The 13,006-nt window shown below is 40.4% G+C and overlaps 1 protein-coding gene across 2 annotated transcripts in view; it reads right to left on the bottom strand.

Annotated features, from left to right (window-relative positions):
- Positions 1–5,142: 5,142 nt before the first annotated feature.
- LOC109413067 (kelch-like protein 5) overlaps positions 5,143–13,006 on the bottom strand; it is a 35,729-nt gene continuing 27,865 nt past the window's right edge. Inside the window, exons 3-10 of one of the 2 annotated variants that reach the window (XR_009998847.1) lie at positions 9,958–10,519; positions 9,708–9,898; positions 9,331–9,537; positions 9,079–9,266; positions 8,910–9,016; positions 7,998–8,120; positions 7,169–7,937; positions 5,143–6,136 (exon numbers count right to left, since the gene is read on the bottom strand). Coding sequence is in view for 1 of the 2 variants with exons in the window: in XM_062857080.1 (XP_062713064.1) it covers positions 6,059–6,136; positions 7,638–7,937; positions 7,998–8,120; positions 8,910–9,016; positions 9,079–9,266; positions 9,331–9,537; positions 9,708–9,898; positions 9,958–10,519 (1,756 nt within the window). In the remaining variant the exon portion in view is untranslated. The remainder of the gene's footprint in view (positions 6,137–7,168; positions 7,938–7,997; positions 8,121–8,909; positions 9,017–9,078; positions 9,267–9,330; positions 9,538–9,707; positions 9,899–9,957; positions 10,520–13,006) is intronic. The other variant, XM_062857080.1, reaches the window with a different exon arrangement.

Genomic DNA, 13,006 nt, shown 5'->3' with positions numbered 1-13,006 from the left:
ATATCTGGACCAATTGGGTTTTTAAATTAAGAAAAATGTATCGATTTTTCAATTTTATACGAAAGAGCACCCTTTTCTGAGCCACCATGATTTTTTTCAGATTTTTAGAACTTCATTTTGGTGCCTCAAATCGATTTCGAAGAGATTTTTCGAAATCATCTTTTGACAGCTGGCCAACTGCTTGACAGCTCCATCCAGTACAAAATGCGACGAGGAGTGATTCGACAAATCGCTCCCATACAAACTACAAACTGATTTTTTAATAGGTTCCCGGGCACCAAAATTCATGAAAATTTGGATTTCGACTCAGTTTTGCATGCAGATTCTGAAAATGGAATTATCTAAACACTGCTAAAGAAGCCAATTCCTGGAGGAATTCATAGAGAAATTCTATATATAGGTGTATTCCTAGAGTAATTTCTGAAGAAATCCATGATAGAATTCCAAGAGAAATCACTGGAGAAATTCCTGGATCAATGTTTTAAGGAATCTCTGAAAAAACCGCTGGATGAACTCCTGCAGAACTTCTCAATGGGATTCTGTGAGGAATCCCTGGAGGAATTCTTGGAGAGATCCCTGGAGAAACTTCTGGTAGTATTCATAGAGGAATGCCTTCGACGAGAATGTGTGGATAGATTACTGGAGGAATATCTCGAGATATTTTTGGAGGAATCCCTGAATTTCTGAAAGAATTTCTAGAGAAATACCTGGAAGAATTCATGAAGGAATTTCTGAAGGCTTCCCTGAAGGATTTGCTGGAGGAGTTTATTTATTTATTTATTTATTTATTCATTCATCTGACCTAGCTGGTCTTAATGAATATAAGGGACAGGGAAAAGCCGATTTGAGTGAATTGTTCTCAAAACTTACTCAAATCGGCGTAAAAACCCTATATCTGTTTACAAAACAAGCATACACAACAAATTACACGTATAAAATTACAAAATACAATACAATTTACAAACAGTGTCAATTACGTAAAAAAAGTCAATTTGAATATTTTTCCATTGGGAGTGATCCTTGTACCGGTGGGTTCTCGTCTGCCGCTTATCGAAACCAATCCCTCAAGCGGTTCTTGAAAGTGGTCGACGAAACATTGAAGTCAAAGACTGCATACACTTCGTTGAACTTAGTCGTCATAAATCGGATAGGATCATGTTCGCCATACAATGAGTTCCTCTGTTCCAGCATCAGGAAGTTACGTTCGCGAAGAATCCGTTCGGGTGCGTAGATATGGAGCTGCAGATAAACCCCACAGGTGTTCGAGGAATCCCTAGAGGAATTCTAGGGTGAATCCCTGGAGGATTTCGTGAAAAATCCCTAGAGAAATTTTGGAAGGAATCCCTGGATAAATTCCTTGATGAATTTCTTTCTGGATTTCTGAAGCAATCCTTGGAAGAACTACTGGAGGAATCTCTAGAAGAATTCCCACAGGAATTCCTAGAAGAACTCCTGAAAGAATTTCGGGAGGAGTTTCTGAAGTAATGCCTGGAGGAATTACTGAAGGAAAGCCTAACGGAATTCCAGAAGCAATGCCTGGAGGAGTGTCTGGAGGAATTCCTGTAGGAATCTCTGGTGGAGTACCTGGACAAATTTCTGGATGAATTTCTGGATAAATTCTGAAGGAGGAATTCTAGGAGGCGTTCCTGAAGTAGTTTCTGGATGAATTCCTGGAACAATCACTGGAGGAACATCTAAAGATATTCTAGGAGAAATTCACGGAGAATGTTTGGTAAAATCCCTAGAGGATTTTTTAAAGGAATCTCAGAAGAGATTTATGATGGAATCGCTGAAACTTCTGAATGATTTTAAAATTCAGCATATTTGTAGTTCCGCGTTCTGTGTCCATAGTTACATTATCACAAACTTGGCCATTTTGTATGAAAATCGGCGTTTTTTTTCAACCCGTTACTGGTTTTAGCGATGACTGTCGATTATACCCGACGCACAGTGGGGAAAAAACGACCCAAAAAGGCACCTAATTATTGCGGCTGATTGCGATCTTTGAAGTCCATCTTTTCCGAATGGAAAAATGTCAAGGAATCGATTGGTGATAGTTTCATTCACCGGAATTGAGTGTAAGTGTTCATTTTGCCCCATTTTCCCCTAAAAAACACTGTTTTTCTGAGTTAAATAATGGTTTCAACTGATTGCGGCTTACCAACCAATTTTATATTGATGTAGAATTGACAGGTGCATTTCATGGGGCATACCTCGATCTGTATCTTTGACTGGAAGTGCCCATTTTGCCTCATTTTCCCCTAAAAATACTGTTTTTCTGGATTAAAAAATAGTTTCAACTGATTGCGGCTAACCAACCATTTTTTTTCTTGATGTAGAATTGACAGGTGCATTCTATGGGACACACCTCGATTTGTGTCATTGACTGAAAGTGCCCATTTTACCTCATTTTCCCCTAAAATACTGTTTTTCTGAATTAAAAATTGTTTCAACTGATTGCGGCCAACCAACCAATTTTTACCTGATGTAGAATTAGCCGGCACATTCTTTGGAATGCACCTCGATCTATGTCATTTACTAGAGCTGCCCATTTTGTCTCATTTTCCCCTAAAAATACTGTTTTTCTGAATTAAAAATTAGATTCAACTGATTGCGGCTTACCTACCATATTTTTCTTGATGTAGAATTGACAGGTACATTTTATGAGGCACACCTCGACCCGTGTCATTGACTGGAAGTGCTCATTTTGCCCCATTTTCCCCTATAAATACTGTTTTCCTGGATTAAAAAATAGTTTTAACTGATTGCGGCTAACCAATCAATTTTTACTTGATGTAGAATAAATCGGCGCATATTTTGTGGCACACCTCGTTCTGTGTCTGGGTGGTGGTACCTATTTTGCTACATTTTCCTAAAAAAACTATGGATTTTCTGGATTTAAACATAGTTTCAATTGAATGCAGCTAATTAATATTTTTTTCCTGATGTGGAATCGACCGATGCATATTATGGGATACACCTCGCGCTATGCGTTAGTCTGAAATTGCCCGTTTCGCCCCTTTTTCCCCTGAAATACTGTTTTTCTAGGTTAAAAATTGTTCAAACTAACTAAAACAGTGTTTTAGGGGTAAATAGGACAAAATGACCACTTCCAGTCATTGACACCAAGTTTGTCAGACAATATGCACTGATCAATTCTACATGAGGAAAAACTTGTTTTGTTAGCTTAAATTAGTTGAAATTGTTTCTCAAACGAGAAAAACGGTGTTTTAGGGGGGACAATGTGCACTTCTAGTCAATGACTCAGAACAAGTTGTGCCTCATATAATGCATCGATTAATTTCACATTGGGAAAAAAATTGCTTGGTTAACCGCAATTAGTTGGAACTTTTAAGGGGAAAATGGGGCGAAACGGGCAATTTCAGACTAACGCATAGCGCGAGGTGTATCCACATAGTATGCATAGGTCGATTCTGCATCAGGAAAACTTTATTGGTTAGCTGCAATCAATTGAAACTATGTTTAAATCCAGAAAATCCATAGTTTAAGGGAAAATGGAACAAAATGGACACCACCACCCAGACACAGAACGAGGTGCACCATAAAGTATGCGCCGGTTAATTCTACATCAAGTGAAAATTGATTGGTTAGCCGCAATCAGTTGATACAATTGTTTAATTCAGAAAAATAGTAGTTTTAGGGGAAAATTAGACAAAATGGGTACTTCCAGTCAATGACACGAATCGAGGTGAGACTCATGGAATGTACCTGTCAATTCTACATCAAGAATAAAACGGTAGGTAAGCAGCAATCAGTTGATACCAATTTTTAATTCAGAAAAACAGTATTTTAGGGGAAAATGAGGCAAAATGGGCACTTCCAGCCAATGACAAATATCGAGGTGCACCCCAAAATATGCGCCGGTTAGTTCTACATCAGGTAAAAAATGATTGGTTGGCCGCAATCAGTTGAAACTATTTTTTAATTCAGATAAACAGTATTTTAGGGGAACATAAGGCAAAATGGGCATATTCAGTCAATGACACAAATCAAGGTGTGTTCCATAGAATGCACCTGTCAATTCTACATCAAGAAAAAAATGGTTGGTTCACACTTAAATTCAGAAATTGATCTCGGTAAACGGTTTACCGAGAATCCAACAGCTGATATCTCGGTAAAATATTTACTGCTTCTCGGTAAAAATTTTACCGAGATTTCGGTAAACCATTACCGAGTCTCGGTGAACTTTACCGAGATCTCGGTAAAAAGTTGGTTTACCGAGATCTCGGCAAAGTTTTAACGACATCTCGGTAAAACTTTTACCGAGATTCAGTGAAAATTGTTACCGGATTCTCGGCTGTTGGATTCTCGGCAATCCGTTTGCTGAGGTCGGCGATTTAATTTAAGTGTGTTAGCCGCAATGAGTTGAAACTATTTTTTAATTCAGAAAAACGGTATTTTTAAGGGAAAATGAGGCAAAATGAGCACTTCCAGTCAAAGACACAGATCGAGGTATGCCCCATAAAATGCACCTGTCAATTCTACATCAATAAAAAATTGGTTGGTAAGCCGCAATCAGTTGACACCATTATTTAACTCAGAAAAACAGTGTTTTTTAGGGGAAAATGGGGCAAAATGAACACTTACACTCAATTCCGGCGAATGAAACTATCACCAATCGATTCCTTGACATTTTTCCATTCGGAAAAGATGGACTTCAAAGATCGCAATCAGCCGCAATAATTAGGTGCCTTTTTGGGTCGGTTTTTCCCCACTGTGCGACGTCACCCTATGTAGAAAAGAAAAAGAAAATAGAGATGAAGAAACACGTTGGGAGCGGACCTGGTGTGACGGTTAGAACACTTGACTATCACGCCGAGAACCTTGGATCGAATCCCACTCCCGACAAAGTCACAAAATGTGGGTTCTTCCTACGGAAGGGAAGTGCAGCGTGGGTCCCGAGATCAACTAGCCTAGGGCTAAAAATCTCGTTAATACAGATAAAAAAACACGTAGTAGAATGTAGAGAGAATGACACGAATCAGAAAACATAAATTGACGGTACCTAGGGATTGGTCGTATGTACGTTTTAAATGGTACAACGTGTTTTTTTTTAAATCTCATTATATGAAAAGCCACTTACCTGCTAGCGAAAACGCAAATAAAATCAAAAGAGTGCCATTTAGTACTAAAATATGATTTATTAATTGATCTTCAGTGTAATAGTATTGAGTATAAATAGTATCAAAATTAGTACCACTTTCTCTTGTGCTATAGCCTGACATCAGATTTACGACTGGTTTTTACATGGGTGCCTTTTTTTCACTATTTTCAAGCGTTTCTTACGTGCCTATCTACACTCGTCTTTCGTTTTTGCTCTACAAGCTTAAATGCTCGTCAGTTTCCTACTTAGAATGTAATTTGCTTAACACAGTAAAAGATCTGTCACACACGGAAGCGTTTTCCTGTTTAGGCGGAAATTTGCTCACAACTCACCTCTATGATTCTTAACCTAACAGCCACTCAGGAGTATACATCGAGAGAAAATCAAACTGATCAAAAGTACCTAACGTCCCTGCCTCCTCGGGGCTACGAAGTACATACATTTTTAGTTTTAATTGATTTAGCCGATCACAGATAAAGTAACTTAGATGTATCCTCGAGGCGATTTCCCACCGGATCCGTGATTTCCCCTCAATTTCGTGTCTCTCCCTTCGTTTGTCTTATTTTGGCTACGAATCTTTGGGCATGGGCGAAAGACCATCTCGAATCACATCGTCAAACTTGCTAACTAATCTCAGAAGGGCGGGAGGAAACGAGTTCGTATCGTACCACTTCCGGTGGGGATCGCGAATCGCGAGGGTTGGCTTGCGTTTCACTGGAAAGCCTGTTTGGCGGGTTTGTATAAATGTGGATAAATGTGGACCTAGTTTCTAAAGTATAATAAAAAATAATCACAGGAAAGAAAATCGTCTTCATTGCGGTATGGATGTAGGATTCGATTTGGGTTCTGACCTAACCTATCGCATTATCAGTACAGTAACGTGGGTGTGTGTGTGTAGTTCGATATCTTCACTTGGATGGGCAGCTTTGCGTTCTAAACGTAATAATCAAAGATCCTAAACTGTCGCCTATAGTAATAGTTGCCGCTACGAGAGGAACCCGCTCCCCTGTTCTGTAAGAAGAAATGAAACGAGAGAATAACATAAGGACGAACACATGGGCACAAGAGTTGTGATAGTAACGGTTCTTCTTTGTTTTTGTGGGACCCGTGAATGCCAGGGTGTACCAAGTAACCATCAACATTAGAATATGTCAAAAATCTGCTTAATAATTTGTCTGTAAGACCTATACGAGCATAAATGAAGTATACTGTTTATAAATAAATCCGAGGCTGGATGAAGACAAGAAAACACTAGACTGACTGAATAAATTTCAATCATTTAAAAACAAATAGTTATTCCAGAGGTATTGATTTCAAAGCTGCGCAGATTCTAGTCAAAAAAAAAACTAGTTAGTTATAGCAAATTATGGAAAAACATGATTTTCCAACGAAACAGCTTAGGCTGATTCGTGCAACGCTTGGTCGTTCAAAATCAAGTGTACGGGGTACGGGTAAGATTCCGTTGTCATTCATAATCTTAATATGATTTGTAACAGGGCGATGCGCTTTTTAATTTGTCTATCAATATTGCTTTCAAAGGAGCTGCTGTACAAAGAAGCGGTATTGTCAGATGGCTTCACATGCTCCTAGGTTTCGAGAACGAGAATTCGTGCCATTCAAAAGGGAGACATCAAGAATTGATCTCACAATCAACACCAACAATACGAAGAGCATGATCGCTGGTAAATAGTGTGAAATGTAATTCTAATGACGTGTAATAATGAAATGATGTTAACCGCGAGGTAAAGATACGTCTTGCAGCTTCTAATAGGACATTATGACATTAACCCTTCTAGGAGAGATACAAACTCGCAACTATTTATGCGTGGAAATGAGTGGAGACAAAGGCAATAATTGGGTGAGTGTTTCCCATACTTGCCAGTGTATATAGCTAAGAGGCATCATAAGATAAACATTATATGCTGAATACAAGAATTCAAACAAAATGCCACGCTTTAATGTATAATGGTTACTTGGATCCAAAATCACGGATCCCCATTTGAGAATCGTTCGCTTCTCAAGGCATACTGAGCTTTGTCTTACACACTAGAACACTATATGTAGCGGCATTCGATTAGAGCGTTTGTTTTTTGGGTAAAAGAACTTTCATTCTATGGTGTTAGATAGTGGTGCTTGTGCATGCTATTACGGACAGAGATTGGTGATTGTGCGGTTTCCATGTCTTACAGGGCACGGCATGTGCCGGTATTTTGTGTGTATAACGGGGTTATCACTACTGTATGAAAAATATATAGTTTCGTTTGATTTTGCATTCGTAGGCCTGAACATTTCAGATTGTTTGCCTGATGGATGGTATCCTGTCAGTTGCGCCTTGTAGCAACTTTGTTCTTCGATCAGACACTAACAATACTTAACAGTAAAAGGGATAGTAGTAAACACACGAACACGCGAGATGCTGTATTATTTGTAGCGTCCGATTGATGATGGACGCCCTTAGGAATAGAGAAGCATCACTAGAAATCAGTGCTGAAGTGGAACTCTTGTACTAAACCGTAGTATTCGTCGAGGAGGATGATGACACCAATGCTCCAGCTATCGAGGCCACTGAAGGGCCACTAGTTGCGACTGCACTGGTCCCACTGGCGGGCGAAAAGTTGTTAGGAATTGCCACCACGCAGGCCCCGGCCCGACTGTAATTGACAGGCGCGATCTGTTGCCATTCGTTGCTTTCCGTGTCGTACTGTTCAACTGTCTTCAAATACTGGTTTCCATCGTAGCCACCAACGGCGATAAGCCAATCACCGAGTACACTTACTCCGATGGCATCGCGTCCAACACTGAGCGAAGCGATCTACAACAAAAAGGAGATTCAGTTTATCGGCGAAAAGATGCATGCCTTGTGGCAACTCACCAGAGTCCAAGTATCCGTGGTGGGATCGTATCTTTCCACTGTTTCGGTTCGGCAGACAGCTGGATTACTGGCAGGGCAGTCATGTCCACCCAAAGCATACAGATACCCGTTCAGGACACCAACCTAAAAGTGTGTTCATTATTGTGCGATTTGTAAGATATGTTACAATGAAAGATCTAGGAAATCAGTTATGTCAAAGTCAATACTAGCTGCCCTGGCAAACATGTAGAAAGAATGATTTGATAAGTACTTCTCAGAACAATTCAAAAAATATCTCCGGATGATTCCGGTAGTTTTCAGAATGATGCCCAAATGATTGAAGCTTTGCGGAATAACTTTTTGGGAAGCATTCTCGAACGATTCTGGAAGCATTGTATAAAGCATACGAAAGCATTCCAGAAGGATATGTGTAGCATTGAAATCGATTCTGTAATCTTTCCAAATATTGTCTGCAACCAAAAGGATTTTGAACAAAAGGATTTTGAAATCTTCTTAGAACATTATTGAAACATTGCAGAAAAGTCATGGAAACATTCCGGAAGGATCATGGAAGTATTCCAGAGGATCATTTTAGATCAAACGCCACCCCGAAATAATGTTTTCGAACGCATTTTTAAAACAAATCCAAATCCCCTAAAATGAAATTTCGAACATGGAGTAATCTGGATACTCTTAAATAATCTAACAATTTTATCTACATCAATCTGCAGTTTCAGAGTTTTTGTTAAAGTTTATCAGAAACATAGAACTGCCAAAGTATGTTTATGATTTTTTATTGAACTGTTGAACTGTTGAAAGTACTAGTTAAAAGTTTTGTACAATGTTTAACATCGCGAGGTCCAAAAATGATCAATATCCATTTACTAAAAATATTCACACATAAAAGGCTAAACTTTTCAACACAGTACTTACCCCTACCCCTCCTCTACGCTTGTTCATCGGAGCACGCAGGGTCCACTTATTCGTATGCGGATCGTAACATTCGACTGTCCGATGGCAAACGCTACCATCTCTGCCTCCTACAAATAGACTCCGCGTTATTCAAATCAACGTTCAAAAATATCACCCCGAAACAACGAACCAATCACAAACAATCTAGAATTCAGAACCGCAACTCCGGCAGTGGATCGCATAGAGGACATTGGCGCTACGTAGCTCCACGTGCGGGCAGCAGGATCCCATCGTTCGACGGTAGCGAGATAACTCCACCCGTCGTGACCACCGACCGCGTACAGCGGCCCTTCTAGGAATGCAACTCCTAGACCGTGTCTGCAAACATGTACCAAACATCCCGGCTTAGCATTAGCTCCAATAACGGAAACAATCAACTCACCTAGGAGTACCCATTGGTGGCACGATCGAGCCCCAGGTCATCGTTGTCAGGTCGAAACACTCCACGGTGTTCAGCGTCTTCAGACCATCCCTGCCGCCCACAATGATCAGCTTATCATCCATTACGGCAACGCCGAACTGGAGTCGTCTGGCAGGCATATTCTTCAATAAAGTCCACTTGTCCAAGCGCGGCTCGTAGCTTTCTATGCTGTAATTGTTGAACGATCGAAATCTTGATCAGTACTGATTTGTTTTTGACTATTACTTTAACTTAGTTAATATCCCTTCAAAAAGTCAAATGACACATTCAAAATATGTTGCAAACTTGAAAACCCTCGAAAACAGACGATACTATCGATATATCAACCCCGCACATACCTAATGGCCCCTTTGTGGCCGTCCATTCCCCCTACGGCGAGCAGTTTACCGATGGTTGACTTCCTCGGTCGGGTTCGTTGCGTTGATATTTGCGATCTTCTTCCGGGTATGAGATGCCATTTGAACGCCTCCATCACCAACTGTTGGCACTCGTTAGCACCGCAGAGAGCTTCCACGTGATCGACTATGAACTGAAACGAAACAAATCACAAGTGAAGGCCCAGGTTTCCCAGCAATTCCGACAAATTACCGATGGTTGCAGAAGTGGCAGCCGTATCAGTGCCAACAGTTCCGGTATGTACTGCTTTCGGGTTTCCGGCTCGAACTGAATCCAGGCCATCAGTGCGTGGAACACTTCTTGCTCGTTAGGAACATTCAGGTCGTCGCTTTTCAGCAGCGTTGAAAGTTGCATTGAATCCAGCTGGAAGAATTCCTGATTCTTCCACACCTGCATGAAGTGCTGACAGGTGTAGGCCGATGCAATTTTGAGTAGTGCGGTACATCCCTGCTGTTCGGCAAACAGCGAGAATCCCAAGCAGTTGGACGGGTGCAGCTGGCGGGCCAGAAATGTGCAGCACGCATTGACGATTGTACTGAGCTGAAGTAGACAGGCGGTTGCGAGCAGAGTTTCGACTGTGTCTTCCCGAAGTTCTATGGTGCCTGTGTAGCAATACTGGATGAGCAGCTGCAGCGCTTCACCTGACACTTCCTGTAGGGTGATTTCTTCCTGTTGACTCTCCCGTAGATGTCCGGTGAACATTGCGCTGAAATAGGCCGAGGATGCCGATAGTACCAAACGATGGGCTGGAATGCTGAATGAACCGTGGGGCATTATCAGTAAATGGTAAAGGTTATAACTCGAGTTTACAATGAAGCTTTATGCTACTCTGTCCTTGTCAAGCACTATCGAAACCGCGCTGTATGAATCAATCAGGTCTAGGCCATTTTAAAAGGACAAAAGGTACCTCCATTCTCGTCAAAGTACTCTTTCGAGAGTTTCCACTGTCTGTTTAGACTCGTTACTACCTAGGATAGTATTCACTAGAAACCGAAATAAATTAGCCAAGACGGACGTACTACAAACAATGCAATCGATACGAACAAAAGAAGTATTTACTACAAGTTCGACAACTACTCTAGTTAGCTCCAAAGGTTGCTACTAGCGGTGATGAAGTTGAAATTTCAACGAAAATCCTACAGAAAGCTGCAAATTACGATAGAATATTAACAATTTCGAGTAAAATGAGCAGGTATCGATTACCCGAACTATTCCGATGGATACTATTTAAGCAATAAACTCTGAAGAAAACAGGTGAGTTTCCTTCAGCGATTTGTTTAATGATTTGCTTGAAAATCTGTCTAGAATTCGTTCAAAAACTCCTATGAAAACTACTCCCGAAATTCTTTTTAAGATTCTAACTTGAATTCCTTCCGGTACCCTTGGATTTCTACCGCAATTTCTTCTTTAAAGCCTGTCGCAGTTTGTCACAGAATTCTTCCAAAGTTCTTGAGATTAGCAAAGGTTTTGTAGATCTGATTGTTTTTTCAGATTCCGCACATAGATTTTTTTCAGATTTGCATAGAGTTCCTTCCTAGATGTTTTTGGTGTTCTATCCGGAATTTCTGAGAGTTGTTTCTGGGATCTCTACCCAAAATTGTCGCAGGAGTTTTTCACGGGGTCTCTCCACGAGTGGTTTTTCCGATATGGTTCCAGAGTTTTTCGTTGGTTTTCTTCCGGAGATCCTTCCAAAATATATCCAAAGTTCCTTCATCAGTTGCTTAAGTGGTTTTCCGGAATAAGTTTCCCTCAGTTTTCACCGGGATATTTGCAAAATTTCTGGAGCAGTTCTTCCAGAGAATTTTACGAGATTTGTCTTGGATTTTTTCTCGAAATTTCTCTTAGAGGTTTTTCGACTTCCTCCATGAATTTCCCTAATATTTCCTCCCGTGATTACTCCTAGATGTTTTCCTAGATGTCCCAGTTTTTCTCACGTTTTCTTCCGAAGGCCTTTGCGGAGTTTCAAGCAAGATTTCAAATGGATTCCTTCCGATATGTCTCCAGGAATTTCTTACAAGAAATTTCGTAGGTTATCCCACCCAGTGGGTATTCCAAGAAAAACTTCTGCTAAAATCCTTACTAAATTTCGAGAGCAACAAATGAAGAAATCTTAGAAGGAACAGTCAGAATCTTTGAAAAATTTCCGGTAAGGATTCGGCAAAGAACTATGGGATCAATTCCGCGAAATCTCTAAAACATAATTTTAGGAAGATCACTGTAAGAAATCTTGTAAGTAAACGAGTAAAATCCTGGAATACCCTTTGAGAGAAATCCCGAGAAGAGCTCCATGAAAAATATCAGCTATCCAGCAGAGATCCCAAAAGGAACTTCAGAAGAAACCAAGGAGAAACGAAAGTCCAGGAGAAATTCAAAAAAACTCTGAGAGGCATCCCAGGAGCCACCGGAAGAAATCAACTAAGAGCAAAGTCTCGGGATACCCATTTGTAGTTGATGTCATGAAATCCTTGGCGGTTGTTTTGGCCAGTGTTGGGGAGCTTTGTTTTCGGACCTCTTAATAGAGTTGCAAGAGTGGTATTCTATGCCGAGCTCTTTAAGCTAAAAATATAGTTTATTAGTGAAGCTTAACGATACTGAATTCATTGTCACTTACAAACTGGTCACCCTATTTTATCTGCCCCAACAATCTTCGACAATCCTGATTACTTCACACCAATGCCTGTTGAGCGAATGGGTAATTTATCTTAATCTGATTTTTGTATAAATATTTAGTAAATCACTTACAATTAGCATATAATCGTGGAACCTAAGATACAATAAACCGAAATATTCAGCGGGTTTTAAGCTGCTAACCTAAATGCAAAAGAATTATAGGTAATTGTTTACTTCGCCCTATTCCATAATTTCTCACACTTACAAAATTAGAAAAGATATTAGTCTGGCTAATTCACTGGCGCAAATTCCTATATGCCGCCCGAAAATAGTAATATTCAATTACGAAGGAAATTATTATTCATCAAACAAACTGTGCTTATAGATGACTTGCAAACTCGTCTGTGCCCGTATCATCATCTGCTTGTCACGTCCACTGTGTCATCCTGACATTTCGTCGCGCATCGGGCTTGCGCAAGATCGATGTCAGTTGTTACGCCAGAGTGCGATCGGGGGATACCGTGGATCGATCCTCTGTTTGAATTATCCGTGCTGCCAGCGGTGGCAACAGCCAGGTTCACTTCAGATTTGTTTTCAGGTCTTGCAATGCTTTTGCAAATTCCTGATGAGG

This window comes from Aedes albopictus, chromosome 3 (assembly GCF_035046485.1).
Source record: "Aedes albopictus strain Foshan chromosome 3, AalbF5, whole genome shotgun sequence".
Classification (NCBI taxonomy): Eukaryota; Metazoa; Arthropoda; class Insecta; order Diptera; family Culicidae; genus Aedes; species Aedes albopictus.
Note: the sequence above shows the minus strand (reverse complement) of the source record. Positions and strands in the feature narration are given on the sequence as shown.